The sequence below is a fragment of the Narcine bancroftii genome, chromosome 2 (genome assembly GCF_036971445.1).
Source record: "Narcine bancroftii isolate sNarBan1 chromosome 2, sNarBan1.hap1, whole genome shotgun sequence".
Classification (NCBI taxonomy): Eukaryota; Metazoa; Chordata; class Chondrichthyes; order Torpediniformes; family Narcinidae; genus Narcine; species Narcine bancroftii.
Genome location: NC_091470.1, coordinates 51,727,108 through 51,747,209, shown reverse-complemented (window position 1 = coordinate 51,747,209; position 20,102 = coordinate 51,727,108). Strand labels below are relative to the sequence as shown.

Genomic DNA, 20,102 nt, shown 5'->3' with positions numbered 1-20,102 from the left:
TTTTAGAACTGAGAATAACTTTCAAAAAGACAAAACAGCTGGTGCAAAGTATGAAAAGAAACTTATTTCTGTAACACTTGCAGGCCTTGAGGGATATCAGTTTGACTCACAAATGGTGTCAATTTTGAATCATTTATTTTTAGTTATTAGGAAAATGTCAATTTACTTGCATTGATTCACTTCTAGCACAAAATCTGAAAACCGTCTACCTTATAGGAATGAAAGGTAAAAGTCTGCCCAAACACCACTTTTCCTTATTTTGTCCCAAAATATATTCCAGTCAATAAGTACTCTGGATGTATGGTTAATTCATTTAATGCAGCAGTTATGCAGCTAATGGGATCATAATATTACAAATGTCAATGGATAATAATATATAAAATAGTGCAAACTTATTTCATACCCATTAAAGGACAGGTGAGAGGTGGCTTAATATTTCATCTGAAATGACATCTACACATGCAGACGACCAGATTTTTTGAACCTCTCTCTAGAGAGAGCCTGAAAGAAATCTCCCTACAAAATCTTTCACTTTAAATGGAAATTAGGCTGCTACAAGACATCTATGTAAAAACCAAAAAGGAAAAGCATTTTGTAAAATTCTTTGTCAAATGTTTGATAGATCTTTGCCCTATTGTGACTTGATCTGTTTTTTTTGTTCCTTTGCTAAACTTTCATTTTTGTGGTGGCACATTCATCTGCTAAGATCCTACAATTTCCATTTTTTTATTGCTTGCCAAAGGTTAAAGATTAGTCAAACTGTGATGAGTTTGGGAAGATTTAAGTAATACGACTGCAGAAATTAAACTGCTAAATTAACCGTACTGAAACCTAGTTCTTATCCAATTATGTTTGCATATTATTCCTTTGTCATTCATCTCTAGTCCATTTCAGAAACAAGCCACAAGGACTGTAGTCAAATTGTGCACAATTAGCTGAGCTAATTGAACAATTCATATTGTGTCTGAAATAGCAAGTGTTGTGCAGAATGTGTTTGGTAACAAGGAAGCATGCATTGTTTCTTCTTGAATCATCTCTTAACATGTAGATGCAAAAGAAGTAACTTTCTGGAATAAAAAAATCAGTTTTACAAAGCCAACAGTCATACAATATCTCTTTGGAAAAATAATAATTTCTCCTCAAAAATCTGCTGCACACAAGCGATACTTGAATCTGGAGCAAAAAGCAATCTGCAGGAGGAATTCAGTGGTTGGGTTTTGTCAAAGGATTTTGTCCTGGAAAGTTGATAATTCTTTTTCTCTCACTGATACTGCTCCAGTTCTGCCAGCAGGATTGTTTATTTGGTGGAACATGAAACTCTGAAGACAATGCTTGGAATCATACAGCAAGAAGATGCATCACTGCATTTTCTAAAGACAGGGCAGTCCCTCAGTACTCTGATGCAATGATGTATCCAGAGACTGGACCAGATTGTATTGAATTTAGCCATTGGTTTTGATCAGAGACACCTGCATTCTGTCAATCAACTGAAGTCCTAGGTTTGTGCATGGTTATGTAAAAGCACAAGTCCAGGGTTTACTCCAGCAGATAAATTAGTTTGCTCTGCTGCTGGACACCAGGTGGAGACAGGTCTTGGTGGAATTACCTTGCACTATTTTGAAAAAAATAATTTCTGAGATTCTGTGTCAGGTCTGAACAATCTCAGGGTCCATTTCAGTGCAAAGGGTGATGAGGCAAAGGGGAAAGCATGTTTTTTTTTTCCAGTAAATATTTTATTTTGTTTAATGATTATAATTATTTGTATTTTCGTACCGTAAGTTAATACCATTATTTTGTGCATTCTTAAATACCTTAAATCAATGCTGCACTCGGTTTATGTCATTGTAGCATGAAGATTTAAAATTGGCCTCTGATCAATTAACATCCAGATTACTTGTATATTTTAATATATATGACAGGTAATCACTTTGGCAGAGTTCTTTTTAACTAGAGGAGGCAAGTCAAATGGCAACAGTGCCAGGAGAAGGGAAAGTCAACATTTATTAAAAAAAAAATTCTGAATGGGCAAAGGATTTTCAAAAACCGGAACATTTTTAAAAAGAAAATTAAATGTTATCTTGAAATAGATTAAGTTGGTGAATACAACAAGCATTTCCTCAACAAAGGTGAAGATCAACAGGAATTTCTACCTAGTAACTTGACAAATCAGAAAAGGTATTCTTCTTATAAAAGAGATGGAAAACTGTAAATGAGACAAACGGATATGATCTAGTTTTTCCATTTATCAGTTAAACACAGATACTTCAACAGGATTTTAAACTGTTCAAATTAACATTACACATTCAAACTGGTCATTTCCACACTAACTGAAAGCATTAACAGGACAGGACAGTAGGCAAACTGTGCCAAATGCTGTCATCCCCTGCCTGCAATCTATTTTAAATCTGGTTAAAAGGACAGACTTTCTCAATATTGGTCATCAAGGTCATGTAGAAATGGAGCTAAACTTACTTCCTCTAAAATATCTTCAATGACAAACTTTCAGTTGAAAAGCATAAGGCTGACATAATTTTAAAAAAATCATAATTATGCAGCTAAAATGTTCTTCTGAAACTGTTAAAAATGTTTTTTGGGTAGACAAAAATGCACTAAATGTCATATTCTGAACTAAGTATTCAAGATCCTGATAATGGATCATGAAGAATGAAAAAAAAACAATCTACTATGCATCAACATCCAAATAGAAATAAAACAGGCCTTCACTTAAATAAATCAATATAGGTAACATCAGTTTAAACTCTTGACCAGTCAGAAATAAACCATTTCCTTTTCAAAAAATGATTCAGCTTCTCAGGGCAATTCATGCACACCTTCAATAAATGAAAGTTTTATTGAGACGTGTACTGCACATGAAATCTTCATTAACATTTCTCAAGCTTGACAGTACAAGATCTTAACAAGTAGATTAATCATATTTATTGTGAAGGTACCTGGTTAGAATGGGTCACAATGAGAGTCCTTTGCTCTGGGAAGTTATGATACAAGTTAGAAATGATTTGGACAGCCACATCAGTTTTTCCTGTACCTGGTGGTCCTACCACCTGAAACATAGCAAGAGAGCAATGAAGAAAAAGGGACCATCACAACATACAAATATTTGTTAAAATTAGAGAAGGGGGTTGAATAAGCAAAAACAAAATGATACCATTGTAAGGCCTGGTTGCATGCCAGCTCGAATTGCTTCTATCTGTGTAGGTGTAAACTGAATTGTGTTTCTGCAATTTAAAAAAAACAAGTTTGAACACAGATAAAAATGTGCTACATGCACATACATATTGTAATCACAAGAGGAAACAAAAAACATATTGGATTGATTTAATGGCTTACTCATGTTTTCAGGGATGACATGACCCTAATATCACCTTCAATTTCCAATATCTTCACTTTTGGACCACCTACATCTCTTTAAAATCTAGTCTAGTCTGCCTCCTGCAGCCATTCCCTGGCCTTCATGTTTCTTGGTAATGCTCTAATGCTATCACTGTTGCAAACAAAACCTATTTTTAAACACAACTGCCCAAAATGCATCCTTCAATCTCCTGATAGCTTTGACTTTTTAATACAGTTGAGTGCTGATAAGGTGAATTCCATTTGTCCAAAGTAGTGGTTGACCTTAAAAAGAGTTGTGACCCTGTTGCCTGAAAGCTGCATGGTATTCATTGGTTTTCTAAAAAAAACATTTATTTGTTCAAGATGCATTGAATCCCTCAATCCGACTGCAGAAGTCAAATAAACAAGAACCAAATCTAAAAAGACAGGAAAAAAACGAATTTAAGATAAAAATTTGGAAACATAGCCAATCAGATATATTCACTTGGATGGTTGAAAGAAGTTTGGAAATGATGATGCCTTTGACATTTCAACAAAAAGGGAAGGAACATAGCCATCACCTTTCTCTAACATTACCCAGCTAGTAAGAAACACGGTTTCTTATGACAAGTGTCATAAACAAAAACACTGCATTTTCTTATTCCTCAGCCTTGAGATGCAGTGTATACACTTTATTGCTTGTGTCAAACTAAAGCAATTGTAATAATATCCCATTTTAAGCAGAAAAAAATAGGTTGTTACTGGTTAAAAAATATCTGTGCTGATATTTTTAACAGAACAGTAAAAAAAAATAACAGCTTGATGTCAGGAGATTGACAGGATCCAAATAAGAACTGCTGGGAAAGGCAAAGGCGATTTGGGGTTATATTTGTAAGGACATAAGAAATAAATGAACTAGTCTGCAAGGAGTCACTAAAATTCGATGTCAAGTTGGTCCACTGCTGAACTTTCCAGTCAAGCCCTCTGAGCATATAGTCACCAGGAGGTGAGTAAATCCACACTCCCTTTTCCTTGCCAGGTTTGCTTTTGCAGATGTACCTGCTTATGACAATATATATGGGAGAGACCACTGCATGGTCCGATGGAGATGAAACTGCCATCTTTATACTGAAGAGATCTTGTGTTGAATGCAAATTCAACTGTGCTTAATGGAATACATTTATATTCAGAAAAGATCCAGCAGCTTAAAGTGGTAATGCAGGAGGCATAGTGGGCCAGCATAGCAGTTGCACTCCATCACCATTAATAGCATTAAGAAACAAGGTTTCCATCATCTTAGTCTCACCATCAAGGAAGACAATCAATCTAGTTTGACGAACAATGCAGGAGATTTATTTGGAGCATCAACAAGTGTTCCTTATGGTTACTGAAAAACCTGAATGACTGAATACTGAGAGCTAATAAATAGAAAAGGCTTTATTCAACAAGGAGGCATTTGCTTTGGAAGGTAGAATTCCAAACTAAAATACATTGAGGTCTTTAATACTTTGAAGAATAGCAAAGAGTCAAATTCTTCAAACAGCTGTGTATAATTATAAACATCTCTAAGTCATAACCTAATGTCTTGTATCTGGTTATCCAGACAAAATGTCCCCAACTATGCTCTGTAAACTATAAGACAGTAAGAAGATGGGTTCTTCTTTGAACTAATTAACGAACATATTTTCTTTCTTTGGCTTGGCTTTGTGGACGAAGATTTATGGAGGGGTAATGTCCACGTCAGCTGCAGGCTCGTTTGTGGCTGACAAGTCCGATGCGGGACAGGCAGACACGGTTGCAGCGGTTGCAAGGGAAAATTGGTTGGTTGGGGTTGGGTTTTTCCTCCTTTGTCTTTTGACAGTGAGGTGGGCTCTGCGGTCTTCTTCAAAGGAGGTTGCTGCCCGCCGAATTGTGAGGTGCCAAGATGCACGGTTTGAGGTGATATCAGCCCACTGGCGATGGTCAACGTGGCAGGCACCAAGAGCTTTCTTTAGGCAGTCCTTGTACCTTTTCTTTGGTGCACCTCTGTCTCGGTGGTCAGTGGAGAGCCAATAACCCCCAATTTGTTAAAGATTGAGAAACTAAGAAGCAATAATGCAAGGCTACAGAAATTATAAATGGCAAAAGCAGACTGTTATTAACAGAGATGTACAACTCCATGACAGCAGATAAAATCTAAAGTTGAATTAATTAGATGGCGATGCATCAATGAAAATGCACATTCATGCAGATGATGCTTAGAACACACAAACTAGAAAGATGAAGGGTTTGGAGACATTGTTAAATAATAGAATTAAACAGATAACCAACTTGCCTTCCCCTGAAGTCCTTACTATGACTAAAGCCAACTTTCAGCCAATTTGATTCATTCCAGGTGGTAAACAAATACAGTATATGTATCTCATGCAGGCAACTAGCATAAGAACCGCAAAAATGTTGGCACTGCCATGGTGAGCTGAAAGGTCCCTTTCTGTGCTGTATTACACCAAGAAATAGATGTGCATAGCAGATACAACAAAGGCTATGAGCCCTGATATGGTACCATCTACAGTGTGAATTCCAATGATGGTGTTAATATCAGGACCAGCTGTACAAGGAGATTTTGCTGACATTTTAAATCGATCCCCATCTGCTTCAAATAGGCATCCATTATTACGGTGGCCAAGAAGAGCAAGGTGACATTCTTCACTGGCACAGACATCGCCTTTGAGAATTTGGTTATGCAGTGAATCAATTCATTTCAAGAAGGATCTTTAATACACCCATTATCAGAACAGTTCAGCAGTATATGCCATCTTGCTGGCCCTCCATTGCACTTGATCACCTCGCCCACAGAAATGCCTAAATCAGGCGGTTGTTCATTGACTAAAGCTTGGCGTTCAACACCATCATACCAGCAAAATTCATAACCAAGCTAAAGGAACTGGGACTCTGTCCATTCTTCTGCCACTGGCTTGCCGACTTAATAATCAGCAGACCCCAATCAGTGCAGATCGGCAACATCACCTCCTCCATGCTGACTACAGGTGCACCCCAGGCTGTATGTTTAGTTCACTTTGTACACTAGATAGCCAAGTTCAGCTCCAACTCGATACATAAATTCACTAATGACTCCACTGTTGTTGGCCAAATGTCTGGAAATGAGGAGTCAAAATACAGGATGGTGATCAACAACCTGGTTGAATGGTGCCAGAGCAATAACCTTGCTCTTAATATCACCAAGACCAAGGAGCTTATTGTTGATTGTAGGAAGGCTGAGGAACCACACACCTGTCTGCATTGAATAGGAGGAGATGGTTGGTACCTTGTTGCTCCTGGGAGTACACATCACAGAAGAACTTTCCTGAAGCCAGCAGATCGAGGCAACCGATAAGACAGACCAGCACCTCAACTTTCTCAGAAGATTTGGCATAGCACTGGATTCTCCATCTAACTTCTACAGATATACTGTGGGAAGTATACTGACTGGTTGTATAACAGCCTGGTTTGGCTAATACAAGTGCCCCAGAATGCAGAAGTCTGCAGAGGTTGCAAACGTAGCCAGGTCCATCACAGATTCTGATTTCCCATCCATTGTTGACATCTATTAGGACTCCATCCCCTTGGTCACAACCTCTTTTAATTGCTACATTCGGGCAGAAGGTAAATAAGCCTGAAAGCCAGCACCTCTGGAATCAAGAACAGTTTATTTCCAACAGCTATCAGTATATATACTAATATATTAATCATGGAGTGTCTGAACTATGGCGAGTCACTTTTTTTTGCACTTGGATTACTGTGAATATAAGAACATAAGAAATAGGAGGAGGAGTTGGCCATCTGGCCCATCGAGCCTGCACCGCCATTCAATAAGATCTTAGCTGATCTGATCATTGACTCAACTCCACCCACCTGCCTTTTCCCCATAGCACTTAATTCCTTTTTTTAATGTAAAAATCTATCTAACTAACTTTAAATATGTTTAATGAAGTAGCCGCAACTATTTTCCCTGGGTAGAGAATTCCACATATTCACTACTCTCTGGGAAAAACAGTTTTTCCTCATCTCAGTCTTAAATCTACTCCCCTGAACCTTGAGGCTGTGTCCCCTAGTTCTGGTCTCACCTACCAGTGAAAACAATTTTCTTGCCTCAATCTTATCTATCTCTTTCATAATTGTATATGCTTCTACAAGATCTCTTCTCACTCTTCTGAATTTGAGTGAGTATAATCCCAGGCGATTTAGTCTCTCCTCATAGGTCAACCCCCTCATCTCGGGATCAACCTGGTGAACCTCCTCTGGACTGCTTCCAAGGCCAGTATAATCCTTCCTCAAGTACGGAAACCAAAACTGCACACAGTACTCCAGATCCTGCCACACCAGTACAGTTGCAGCATGACCTCCCTACTCTAGAATTCAATTCCTCTAGTGATGAAGCCCAACCTTTCATTTGCCTTAATAACCTGCTGTACCTGCAACCCGACTTTTTCCAATTCATGCACAAGCATTCCCAAGTCCTTCTGCACTACAGAATTCTGCAGTTTTTCACCATTTAAATTATAATCTGTTCTTTTTAATTTAATTAGTTTATTATCATAGCTTTTCTTCACAAGTGCCTCTTTGGCTACAGCAAATAAGAATTTTGGGCATAAAGTGAGCATCTGTGTAGCAGAAAAGTCATCGTCAGAGTGGTAAGGCTTTGGGTCAACAGGCTTCAGTGAGAACAGGCAAGAGACGAGGATTATAGTGTGGATATGTGAACTGTGTATTACTTATTAAACTGTTTATAGACTAGGCTGTATGACAGTAGGGCTAGTGCTCAGATAGTGTCAGATGTGGGGTCCCTGGGAAACTCTAAGCCTCCCCGATGCCTACATCTGTGCCAGGTGCAACGAGATGCAGCTCCATAGGGACCGAGTCAAGGAACTAGAGCTGCAGCTTGATGACTTACAGCTCATTAGAGACAGTGAAGAGATAATAGACAGGAGGTACAGGGAATTAGTACAGAGCACCTCTGTGCTCATCCCCTTCAGCAACCAGTATATTGTTCTGGATAGTATTGCTGAGGATGACCTGACAGGGACAACTATGGTGACCAGGTCTCTGGCAATGAGTCTTGGCACTGTGATGCAGAAGGTGAAGAAACATGCGGTTGTGATCAGCGATTCAATCGTGAGGAGGCCTGATAAAGACACCCAGATGGTGTGTTATCTCCCAGGTGCCAGGGTATGAGATGTCTCTGACTGGGTACAAAACATTCTGAGGAGAGGGGATGAACAGCCAGGCATCTTGGTTTATGTTGGTACCAATGACATAGGAAAGATCAACGTGGATATCCTGAAGAGAGAATGCAAGGAATTAGGAAGGAAGCTGAGAAGCAGGATCTCCAGCATGGTAAACTCAGGATTACTGTCTGTGTGTCATGCTAGTGAGGGCAAAAATAGCAAGATCAGGCAGATAAATGCATGGCTGAGAAACTGGTGCAGAGGGCAGGGCTTTAGATTCTTGGATCACTGAGATCTCTTCTGGGGAAGGTACGACCTAAAAACAATGGAATATACCTAAACCCAAAGGGGTCCAACATCCTGGCAGGCAGATTTTATTAAATCTGGCTGTTAAGGAAGATTTAAACTAATTTTGCTGGGGGATGGGAACCAGAGAGTCAGAGCTGATGAAGGGCAAAATGGAAATAAACCAGGAAAAATTGTAAGTGGAGGGATGACAGAGACACAGTACATACAAAACCTAGTCTACTTAAATACTCGCAGCATTAGAAACAAGGTGGATGATCTTGCAGTAGTTACAGATTGGAGAGTACAATGGTGTGTCCATTACTAAGTTGTGGCTGAGGTGTGATTGGAAGCTGAACGTCCAAGGATACATGGTATATCGGAAGGATAGGTAGGTAGGCAGAGGGGTGGCATAGCTTTGCTGGTAAACAACAATATCAAATAATTGGAAAGAACTGACATAGGATCAGAAGAGAATTCTGGAGTTAAGGAATGGTAAAGGTAAAAGGAACCTAATGGCAGTGATATACAGGCCTCCAAACAGCAGCCGGAATGTGGACTACAAAATACAGCAGGAAATAAAAAAGGCATGTCAGGACGTTACAAAAATAATGGAAGATTTTAACATGAAAGAAGATTGGGAAAGTCAGGTTGGTATAAGATCCCAGGAGGGAGAGTGTGTGGAATTGCCTACGGAATGGCTTCTTCGAGCAGCTTGTTAATGAGCCCACCAGGAGATTGGCCATTTTGCATTGGGTGCTATCAGATGAACCAGAGGTGATTAGAGAGCTTAGGAGGCAGTGATCCAGTAGAGGATTAACTACCACCTGGGTACGTAGGCTGAGCCGGGTGTTAAGGCCCCCCCCAGGATCAGCGTCGGGGGAGGGGGCATTCGTGGGCCATGCCCACCCACCCAGTGGCATATCTATGGCATATCTTGCACCTTTGGCAAGCACTGAAATTGCACCCTGCCCAAACACCTGACCCCCATCTTTCAGATCATTTTACCAATACAAAAATTCAAATCAAGCTCTCAATGCTGCAGGGATCTCCCATTGCACCAATTCCCTCCCCACCCCAGCCTAGTCCTCTTCCCCAGGCTGTACTTAAAGATGCCTCTCTAGCGCCACTGCTCTGGACCAATCAATGCTGAATGGTGTAACTCCGCAGCCAGCACAGCTCCATTGCCTTAAGGGCCCAGCAGCACCGCCGACCCCATGGCCCTCCCACATCTTCTGATCCGTGCCTGGCTCCAAGGCCAAATCAGATCAAACAATTTTATTAACATTACTTTTCCAGTACTCCCATGTCCCACTCCTGTGCAACTGTTTTTGAATAAAAAAAATAACATTTCCTGAAGTGGATGGGTTATTCATATTTACCTGCTTTATGATTACCATCATTGGAATTAATGTTGTAAGGACAATTGGGTACATAGTTAGAGAGAAGGCAGGCAGCGACAGCACTGTTTCCCTGGTGCTAGCAGACAGAGGTTACAACTATGTGAGGGATTATGGATAAGGAAGATGGCATTGATCCTGTATTGCACTGCCACCGCCCTGAATGGACCCGTTGTTTTTTCTGAATAGGTGACAGCCAATCCACAGGAGCGTTGAAAGCTACAAGTTGTTGCAATTTTAAAATACTTTAGTATTGTGGCTTTGTTCCCTTTGGCATTGTTAAAAATAACATTTCTATTGCGGTATCTCTTATTTCTATTGTTGTTTGACGACGGGTCCCCTTACCTTCTGGGCCCCTTGACTTCCGCCTAATAGTTAATCCGCCACTGCAGTGATCATAATATGATTGAGTTTACTTTGAAATTTGAAAAGAAAGGCCTAAAGTCCAATGTGTCGATATTTCAGTGGAGTAAAGGATATTATAGTCGCAGGAGAGAAGATCTGGCCAGAGTCGATTGAAAAAGCCAATATTAGGGAAAACAGCTGATCAGCAATGGCTGGAGTTTCTGTTAAAAAATGAGGTAAGCGCAGGACTGGTACATACAAAAAGGAAAGAAAGTTGTGAATGGGAAAATGAGACAATTATGGTTGATGAAGGAAGTTAAAGCCAAAGCAAAAGAGAGAGCAAACAAGGTAGCAAAAAATTAATGGGAAGATAGAGGTCTGGGAAACTTTTAAAAACTTAGAGAAGGCAACTAAGAAGGTGATTAGGAAGGAAAATAAGAAATTATGAAAGGAGGTTAGCAAATAATATCAAGTAAGATTCTAAAATCTTTTTTAATTATATAAAGAACAAAAGAGAGACAAGAGTAGACATAGGACTGTTGAAAATGACACTAGAGAGATTGTAATGGGAGACAAGCAGATGGCAGAGAAACTGAATAAACATTTTGGATCAGTATTCATGATAGAAGACATTAGTAGCTTACCAGACTCTTAAGTGTCTCTGGGAAGGGAAGTGAATGCTGTCAAGATCACAAGAGAGAAGGTACTTGGGAAGCGAAATGGTCCAAGGGTGGAAAGTCTCCCAGACTAGATGGAATGCACCCTCACGTTCTAAAGGAGGTTGCTCCAGAGATTGTGGAAGCATCAGTAATGATCTTCCAGGAATCATTGAATTTTGGCATTGTTCTAGATGTCTGTAGAATTGCAATTATCACTCCGCTGTTTAAGAAGGGAAGGAGGCAGCAGAAAGGAAACTTGTATACCTATTAGTCTGATGTCGGTAGTTAGGAAGGTGTTGGATTCAATTGTCTAAGATGAGGTTATGGGGAAACCTAGAGGAGCATCACAAGATAAGTCAAAGTCAGCAATGGTTTCCTTAAAGGAAAACCATGCCTGACAAACCTACTACAATTTTTTGAGGAGATAACAAGCAGGATAGACAGAGGAGAAGCAGTGGGTGTTGTGAACTTGGACTTTCAAAAAGCCTCCGACAAGGTGCCAAATGAGGCTGCTTAACAAGATGAGAGCTCATGGAATTACAGGAAGGATACTAGCATGGGTAAAGCATTGGTTAATGGGCAGGAAACAGAGAGTGGGAATAAGGGGAATAAGGAGACATTTCGAATGCTGAAAGGCCTGGACAGAGTTGATGTGACTAAGTTGTTTCCCGTAGTAGGGGAGTCTAGGACAAGAGGCCTCAATTTAAAACAGGAATACGGAGAATTTTTTTTAGCCAGAGAGTCATGAGTCTGCAGAACTTGTTGCCACAGGTGGCAGTGGAAGGGAGGTCACTGGACAGAAATTGACAGGTATTTGATTAGTCAGGGCATCAAGGGTTATGGGGAAAAGGCCGGGGAATGGGGCTGAGTGATAAGGATCAGTTCAGATGAGCCGATTGGCATAATTCTGTTCTTGTATCTTGGGATTTAAAAATTGGATTTTTTTTTCAGATACAATAGTTGGATCTAATTCCTGCAATAAAACTCAAAATCAAAAAGAATGAGTATTTGAAAAAAAAAGTTAGAAATGGCTATGGAGAACAGTGGGAACAGGGAATGGCACCCACTTATATGAATGGAACATAAGAATGAATGAACAAGTCTAGTAACATGATTAGGAATCAAAAGAACTCAAATGAATGAGACATTAATAAATTAGTTAAATTAGATTAGAAATTACATTGTATTTACCTCTTTGGCTGATTGTAGGGATAAGGTCCTCTATTTGGAATCACATGAGGTTCAACGATTAGTGTCTGATTCTCCTCTGTCTCCTTATCATCAGTGTCTGCTTTGCGCTTTTTCCCTTTATCACACTGTACTGAGAAGGTGATTCTGAAGTTCAGAAGAGAAAAGTGCTCATATTTAAGCTTGCCTGTAGAAAGCAGCAGGTTGTAGTAAGTGGAACATATGCTCCCTGGAGGATAGTGATGAGTGGCATTCCACAGGGATCTGTTCTGGAACCCTGCTCTTTGAGATTTTTACAAATGACTTGGATGAAGAAGTGGAGGAGTGTGTAAGTTTTCAGATTATACAAAGATTGGAGGTGTTGTGGATAGTGTAGAAAGTTGCTGTAGGTAACAACAGGATTTAGATAGAATGCAGAGTTGGGCAGAGAAGAAGTTTAATCTGGATAAATGAAATTATACACTTTGGAAGAATTAACTTGAAGGCAGAGTACGTGGTTAATGGCAAGATACTTAATAGCGTGGAGGAACACAAGAGATTTTGGGGTCAAGGACCATGGCATACAAGTTGAAAGGGTGGTTAAGGTGGTGTATAGTGTGTTGGCCTTCATTACTCAGGGGATTGAATTCAAGAGCAGTGAGTCAATGATGCAGTTCTATAATATTCTGGTGAGACCACACGGAGTATTGCATTCAGTTCTGGTCACCTCATTACAGGAGAGATATTGATGCTTTGGAGAGGATGCAGAGATTTACTAGGATGTTGCCTGGATTGTCATATGAAGCAAGGTTGACAGAGCTAGGCTTTTCTCTATGGAGCCACAAAGAACAAGAGTGACTTAATAGAGGTCCATAAGATTATGAGGGGCTTAGATAGGGTGGACATGGAACTCCTTTTCTTGGGATGACAAAAGCAAATACCAAAAGGACATCGGTTTAAGGTGAGTGGAGGAAAGTTCAGAGGAGATGCCAGAGTTAAGTTTCATACACTGTGTCGAGTGCTTAGAATGCATTACCAGATGGTGGAGGTGTTACAATGGGGACATTCAAAAGATTTTTAGATAGGCACATGAATGTAAGAAAAATAGAAAGTTATGGGCATGAGGAAGGGAAAAATTAGATTGTGGCAGAGTAGGTTTCCATAGGTCGGCACATCATGTGGTGAAGGACCTGCATTGTGCTGTAATGGTCTATGTTGTATGTTATCCTGACAAGAATATGATGCATTTTTCACTGACTGAATAATTCTTCTGTATTTAGACTGCAAATTGGTATGGAAAGAAAACATTGAAGTTTAGAGAAAACTCAGAAGTTGTTAATATTGATATACAAGTCAAAGAACTGCACACAAATCCAAAGGTGGGTTCATTTCAAAATACATCAAATTGTATTATTACCTGAAGGGAGGTTTCTGCAGAGTAGAGCTTTCAACTGTAGATTTAATAGTACATCCAGGAAAACTGGGCTTCAGGTGATCAATTGTAAGGAAGGTATCATTGAAGTCCAATGTGGCAATCTGATTTGGCATTTTAGAATAATGAGCACTTCCTGGATCTCCATATCCAAGGATAATGTCATGAAGCCAGTCAGGAACAACACACTCTGTGTTCATTAGGTTCCGGATAGTTTCCAGCACTGCCTGGAAATGAAGTTGATTTTTTTACAAAGTGACTCCAAATGAAAGTCACCACAGTGAAATATAGCAAAAGTAAATACCTCCTTAAAGATGAGTCCTAACCAGCATAGAACATTGAACAAATAAGTGGGAGCTGCTATTAAATATACAGATACTCTTACAACATCGAGAGATATTGCTTAGCAGGTCCTATTACAAAATGTTTCTTATATGTTTAACTCTCTGATAACAGTGAAAAATTTAGGTGGGATCTTGCCAACCACCAAAAGGTCTTTGGTGAATGCAACAGCAGTATGTACTGAATCATCTCTGCTGCACTCAGCTACTCTGGCATTGCTGGGAGCTAGGCTCCTTGCAGAAGATTGCGTTCGGTTCATACTGGCCCTGGGCTGGTGGCTGGCAATTCTGGCACAATTTTCCAAATCCCTCAACAACTCCAAAGCTCTTAATCTGTGATGCAGATTACGGTATTTCTATAACTTCAATTAAACTCACCTTAAAATTATTTTCCTTAGGTTTTCTTCTCATGATAATGTTGAAAGTCTCGTAGACGTCTTCTGCCCCATTCTGAATCGAGCAGCTCATATCCTGTTGATATTGGTTGGGATCGAGCCATACTCTGTAAGTTCGAGAATCTCCCCTCAGCTTTGGTTTGGGTTCAGGACCTGTGACAAGTAGCAATAATGCAATTTTCATGAAAAACAATAAAATTAACCTTAGCATTAAAAATATATTGATCCATTAAACAGAATAACAACCAAAACCAAATTTCATATCCTCTGGACATTCTAACGTGTTTCACTGCCAATACTGTGCTTTAAAGTGTAGTTAATGCTCTTATTTGTAAGATACATATTATCATCATTTTATATAAAGCACGTTTCAACATGCAGGAGATAAATGGCAAGGTGATCCTTCAGATATATAGGAAAGTGATCGTTGGTCCCACAGGGCACAATACTATGAAGAGATTTTTATGTTGACCTGAATAGACAGAATGTATTTAAATAGCAACCAACCTGAAAAACAGCTCCTCCAATGCAGCAATAGGGCCTCAGAAATGCATTGAACATATTTTTTCCACCAACTCAACTGTCAAATAACTAAAAATTATCTTTTTATATCCATTATCTCTTTTTTGTCTCATGGCGCATTGTGGTAATTTAGTTTCCACTATTATTGTTAGTGTATCTTATATAGTCATGTGGTTGCAGCAAAAAATAATTTTGGTATATCTGTACACTGTACATATGATAATAAATTCTCATATCAAGCTGATTCTACATTACAGTCTCAGAATAAGTGCTGCACTTTGATCTCTTATCTCATGCTCAGTTCACAACCCAATGAACTGAATTAAAACAATGCGAAGCATGCTTTGCAAGTAAATAGATGCTCATTTAAAAAACCTCGACACTATTCTGTAAACAAGAGGACAAAAACCATACCTTCCTCAATGACCCGTCCTTTTTCATCCAGCATGCCTTGAATTTCACAACCTCGCACAAACACGACTCCAAATTGTTCTACAAATGGTTGCTTTCGGTCAAATTTTGTGCCATAAGCTAAGACTGGTCGAACAGTTATTAGGAAGCAGACGTCATGTTTGCGAAGAGCTGCAGGATTGAATATATAACACACAAATCCCTAAAGAAAAATGGCTCCAAGAATTTATTAAACAAACAAACATTGAAGTTGTCTCAAGATTTATTTAGTTCATTGTAGAATGTTTGGCAAGTATTAGTCAACCCCAAAATAATCCAGTAATTTATCAGTAGGTTTAGTATCAATGAGAAGCAGTAAATCAGTCCTTGCTGCATTCAGCACAACCTCATTCAAGGTTTTCTTTCCACTTCCAGTGAGCAATTTGTTTTTTTTTAAAGTCTGGAATTGCCTTCTGACTAAACATTTTACTAGACCCAAGATGGGATAAAAATCATAACAGTACATATCCTCATCAAAACAGGAAACAATATTTGATATACTGGCTACAAAATAACACTTAGAGTTACCTTCCCATTCCTCTTTGATTTGATATCGGACATTTAAATTGATGGTTACATCAGCACGAACTCTTGCTGGCCAGTTCTCCCCAATATTGGGCTTTGCTACTTCTACAATGGAGAATGTGACAATAGGTTGCGCCATTCGAGCCCAGCCTCCAAATACAACTCCTCCATACTCTCCTTGCCTGCAATGTTTATAAATAAAAATGAAGGTAGCAAGTCCATGTCCCAGCTCAAAATATTTTCATAAAATGTTTTACAGTTCAACATATTTCTTCCAAATTACTTCCAATCAGTGGACACCAAATGTAGGAAAATAAATTATTCTTATTTTACAACATTTGTGTGAATGTGTCTTTGAAAAGATCGTGATAAAAGTGAAAGACCTGAACAACATTTTCAAGGAAGGATGTCTAATGGTAACAAGATTTAATGGAACAAATAACATACTTTATTAGAAGTCATTAGTTGACAAAAACTAGAAGAAATGTGGTAGTAAATAAAAGCATTCATCACATAATGTCTCATGTTTATAACAGAAAATATTAAATGGATTTTGCATGAAAGAACTCATAGATACAAGCTTGAATTGCTAGATATTCAAAAGTTGAATGCTCTGGTTTTGACTCTCAGGGTAAACTGCGGGGTCTAATCCCATCCATGCTGAGCACCCTCAACTTCCTGACCTGTGGAGTAAACTAAGCAGTGTACCTTTCCTGATTATGGAAAGTATTGGCAGTGTAACTCCATGCAACTGTGGAGTAGAGAGGACAGCACAACCTGCACCTGCTGCAGAACAAACTCGATACTGTAGCTCCTCCTTTGCACAGGGAGGCCGAATTTCTCACCCACCACAGCGTGTAATGGGAGCCATAATTACTCTCATTGCATAGAGGACTGAGTAGTGTACCTATCAGTAATATAAAGCAGCAATGTGACTGACTTCCCCCACGTCTCTCCCCCCACCCCGTGCATCAAACTTGTCAGCATAACTCCCAAACCAGTGTCGAATTGATTAGGTAAAGTAATGTGAACTTGCCTCATTACTATGGTGTGGTCTGAGCAATGTTTCATCGGCAACGGAACCATTCCCTCTGAATAATGGTTAGCTCAATTTAAATGATTAAAATGACATATTGCACAGATACACAAGCACATTTAAATTAAAAGTGAAAACAAACTAAAGATTTTAAATGAGAAATTTTAAACCCTCTAATAAATATATTTACTTTCCACTATCTTAAGTATTTACAACAAATCCAACAACTGACAGAAATTCAAATTTTTAGAAAAAAAAAGTATTTTCCTGAAGATGAGTGGTCGGCTACGTATGGAGTCAGAAAGATGGAGGAGATCTTAAATGGGTTTTTGCATACCTATCTATCTGTGACACCACTGTCAAAGAATTATGCATCTGCATTCCCAGGAAACTGGCACAGAGTCAAAGGAAGTAAGGAAAACAAGCAGTGAGGTCATGAAACCTATACAGATTAAAGAAGAGGTACTTGCTGTCTTAAAGCAAATAAGGGTGGATAAATCCCAAGGGGCTGACAAGATACAGATATACCCCGCTTTACAAATCGTCGAATTACAAAAATTCGCTTTTACGAAGAAAGCACTGTTCACTTTTACGAAAAGGATTTGAATGGGTTTTCATTTTTAGGAAAATGCCTCCAACAGTAGTGAATGGGTCTTCACTTTACGTCATTTCGACATGAAAGGTTTCATAGGAGCACTCTATTTTTGTAAAGTAGGGTATATTCGTATTCCCTTGGACCTTGAGGGTGGCTAGTGTAGAAATTGCAGGAGCTCTGACAGAAATATGTAAAACGCCATTAGCCACAGATGTGGTGCCAGAGGATTGGAGGGAAGCTCACATTTTTCTGTTGTTTAAAAAAGGCTCAAAAACCAACCCTGGAAATTATAGGCCATTGGAGCCTGATGTCAGTAGTATGTAAATTATTGTAAGAGATTGGATATCTAAGTACTTGAATAGTCAGAGAAAGATTGGGGACAGTCAACACGGGTTTGTGCATGGTAGGTCATGTTTAACCAATTTGATAAAGAGTTTTTCAAGGTTACTAGGAAAGTTAATGAAGGAAAGGCTGTGAATGTTGTCTACATGGGCTTTATTAAGGCTTTTGACAAGGTCCCACATGGGAGATTAGTCAGGAAGGTTCAGGCGCTCAGTATTCATGGTGAGGTGGTAAACTGGATTCAACATTGGCTATAAAGGAGAAGCCAGAGAGTAGTGGTGGATGATTGCTTCTCAGACTGGAAGCCTATGACTAGTGGTGTGCCTCAGGGATTGGTGCTGGGACCATTGTTGTTTGTCATCTATATCATCTATATCAATGATCTGGATGATAATGTGGTAAATTGGGTCAGAAAGTTTGCAGATAACACAGAGAATGGGGGTGTTGTAGACTACGAGGAAGATTTACAAAGCTTGCAGAGGGATTGGGACCAGCTGAAAAAAAAAGGGAAGTATAAACCAAGGAAGGACATTCTCGTTAAATGGTAGGGCAATGAGGAGTAGAACAGAGGGATCTTAGAATACAGATCTGAGAATACAGATACATAATTCTGACAGTGGTGTCACAGATAGATAGGTTTGCAAAGAGAGATTTTGGCAATATTGGCCATCATATTATGAGAGTTGGGATATGGTAAAGCTACATAAGACATAGGTGAGGCCAAATTTGGAGTACTGTGCAGTTTTCATCACCTAACTACAGGAAAGGTATCAATAAGATAGAAAGAATGCAGGGAAGATTTACAAGGATGTAACCTAGTCTTCAGGAACTAAGTCACAGGGCAAAGTTAAATGGGTTAGGACTTTATTCCCTGGAGCATACAAGAATGAAGAGAGCTTTGATGGAGGTGTTTAAAATTATGAGGGGTCTAAATAGAGTAAATGTAGGTAGGCTTTTTAAACTGAGGACATGGGTTAAGGGTGAAAGGGTTTAGGGGGAACATAAGGGGAAACTTCTTCACTGAGAGTGGTAGGAGTGTGGAATGAGCTGCCAGCTGAAGTGGGTGAATGAGGGCTCTATTTTAACATTTAAGAAGAATTTGGACAGGTACACAGATAGGAGAAGCATGGAGGGCTATGAATTGGGTACAGGTCAGTGGAACTAGGCAGAAAAATAGTTTGGCACAGACTCAAAGGGCTGAAGGGCCTGTTTCTGTGCTGTAATGTTCTATGGTTCTAAATACAGATTGTACACTCTTGCATTTTTATACCTACCATGGTTTTAGTCTGCTGATTACATCTTCAACATCCTGCCTAATTTCATATGTAGACTCCAGACGAAAGAGATTAAAATTCCTCAGCAGATAGTCATGAAGAGTCAAGAACTGCAAATTCAGCTTTGGTAATGCAAGACAGCCTGGTGTGACAAAAAAAACCCACAATGGTACAAAATGTGACCTGTAGGGTATGGATTTTCTATCGAATAAAGTCCATCAGTGAATAAGAATAAAGTTCCCACAAGCCCAATACCTTCACCAGAGTAATATTCTGTCGGTACAATGTTTTCATCCCAGATAATTTTTTCTGTAGGATAAAGAGGCATCTCGTTTAATTGCTGAATTTGAGATGTTCTCCGTTCATGTCTGGACACCTGTTAAAAAGAAACAATATTTAGGGACCAATTTCTGCTTTTAAATTGGGTTCCAACATTATGTTGATTAATATTATTTAAATACGAACCAACATCTCCAAGAGAAAATTCTTTTCATAACATGTATCCTCTTCCTCAGGCAGAATTGGCAAAAGACAAAGGTATGATGCCACTTTGTGGAGAGTGTTGGAACTGTAATTGGGGAAAAAATAAGTTAAAATTTTATCTCCTGGTAGAGATATTCATAAGAGTTAGACTCAAGATTTCAGAGAAAAGAATAGTAGAACTTGAATGTGCAATGTTGGCTGAAACGAGGAGCAGTTAAAATGTGCAACTTCATTATAGATTTAATGAGTAGAGAGAAACAAACAAAACAGTGATCAGTGACTTGAATATTTGTTTGGTTTCTTCTTCTTCTTCAAGG

General features: G+C 39.2%; 1 protein-coding gene across 3 annotated transcripts in view; it reads right to left on the bottom strand.

Moving 5' to 3' along the window:
- Positions 1–20,102, bottom strand: part of aqr (aquarius intron-binding spliceosomal factor) — a 79,643-nt gene that overhangs the window by 16,062 nt on the left and 43,479 nt on the right. For all 3 annotated transcript variants that reach the window (XM_069916667.1, XM_069916666.1, XM_069916665.1), the window contains exons 15-24: positions 19,768–19,870; positions 19,558–19,678; positions 19,303–19,444; positions 16,059–16,237; positions 15,495–15,662; positions 14,542–14,711; positions 13,808–14,049; positions 12,415–12,558; positions 3,167–3,236; positions 2,952–3,062 (exon numbers count right to left, since the gene is read on the bottom strand). In XM_069916667.1, coding sequence (XP_069772768.1) covers positions 2,952–3,062; positions 3,167–3,236; positions 12,415–12,558; positions 13,808–14,049; positions 14,542–14,711; positions 15,495–15,662; positions 16,059–16,237; positions 19,303–19,444; positions 19,558–19,678; positions 19,768–19,870 — 1,450 coding nt within the window. The remainder of the gene's footprint in view (positions 1–2,951; positions 3,063–3,166; positions 3,237–12,414; positions 12,559–13,807; positions 14,050–14,541; positions 14,712–15,494; positions 15,663–16,058; positions 16,238–19,302; positions 19,445–19,557; positions 19,679–19,767; positions 19,871–20,102) is intronic.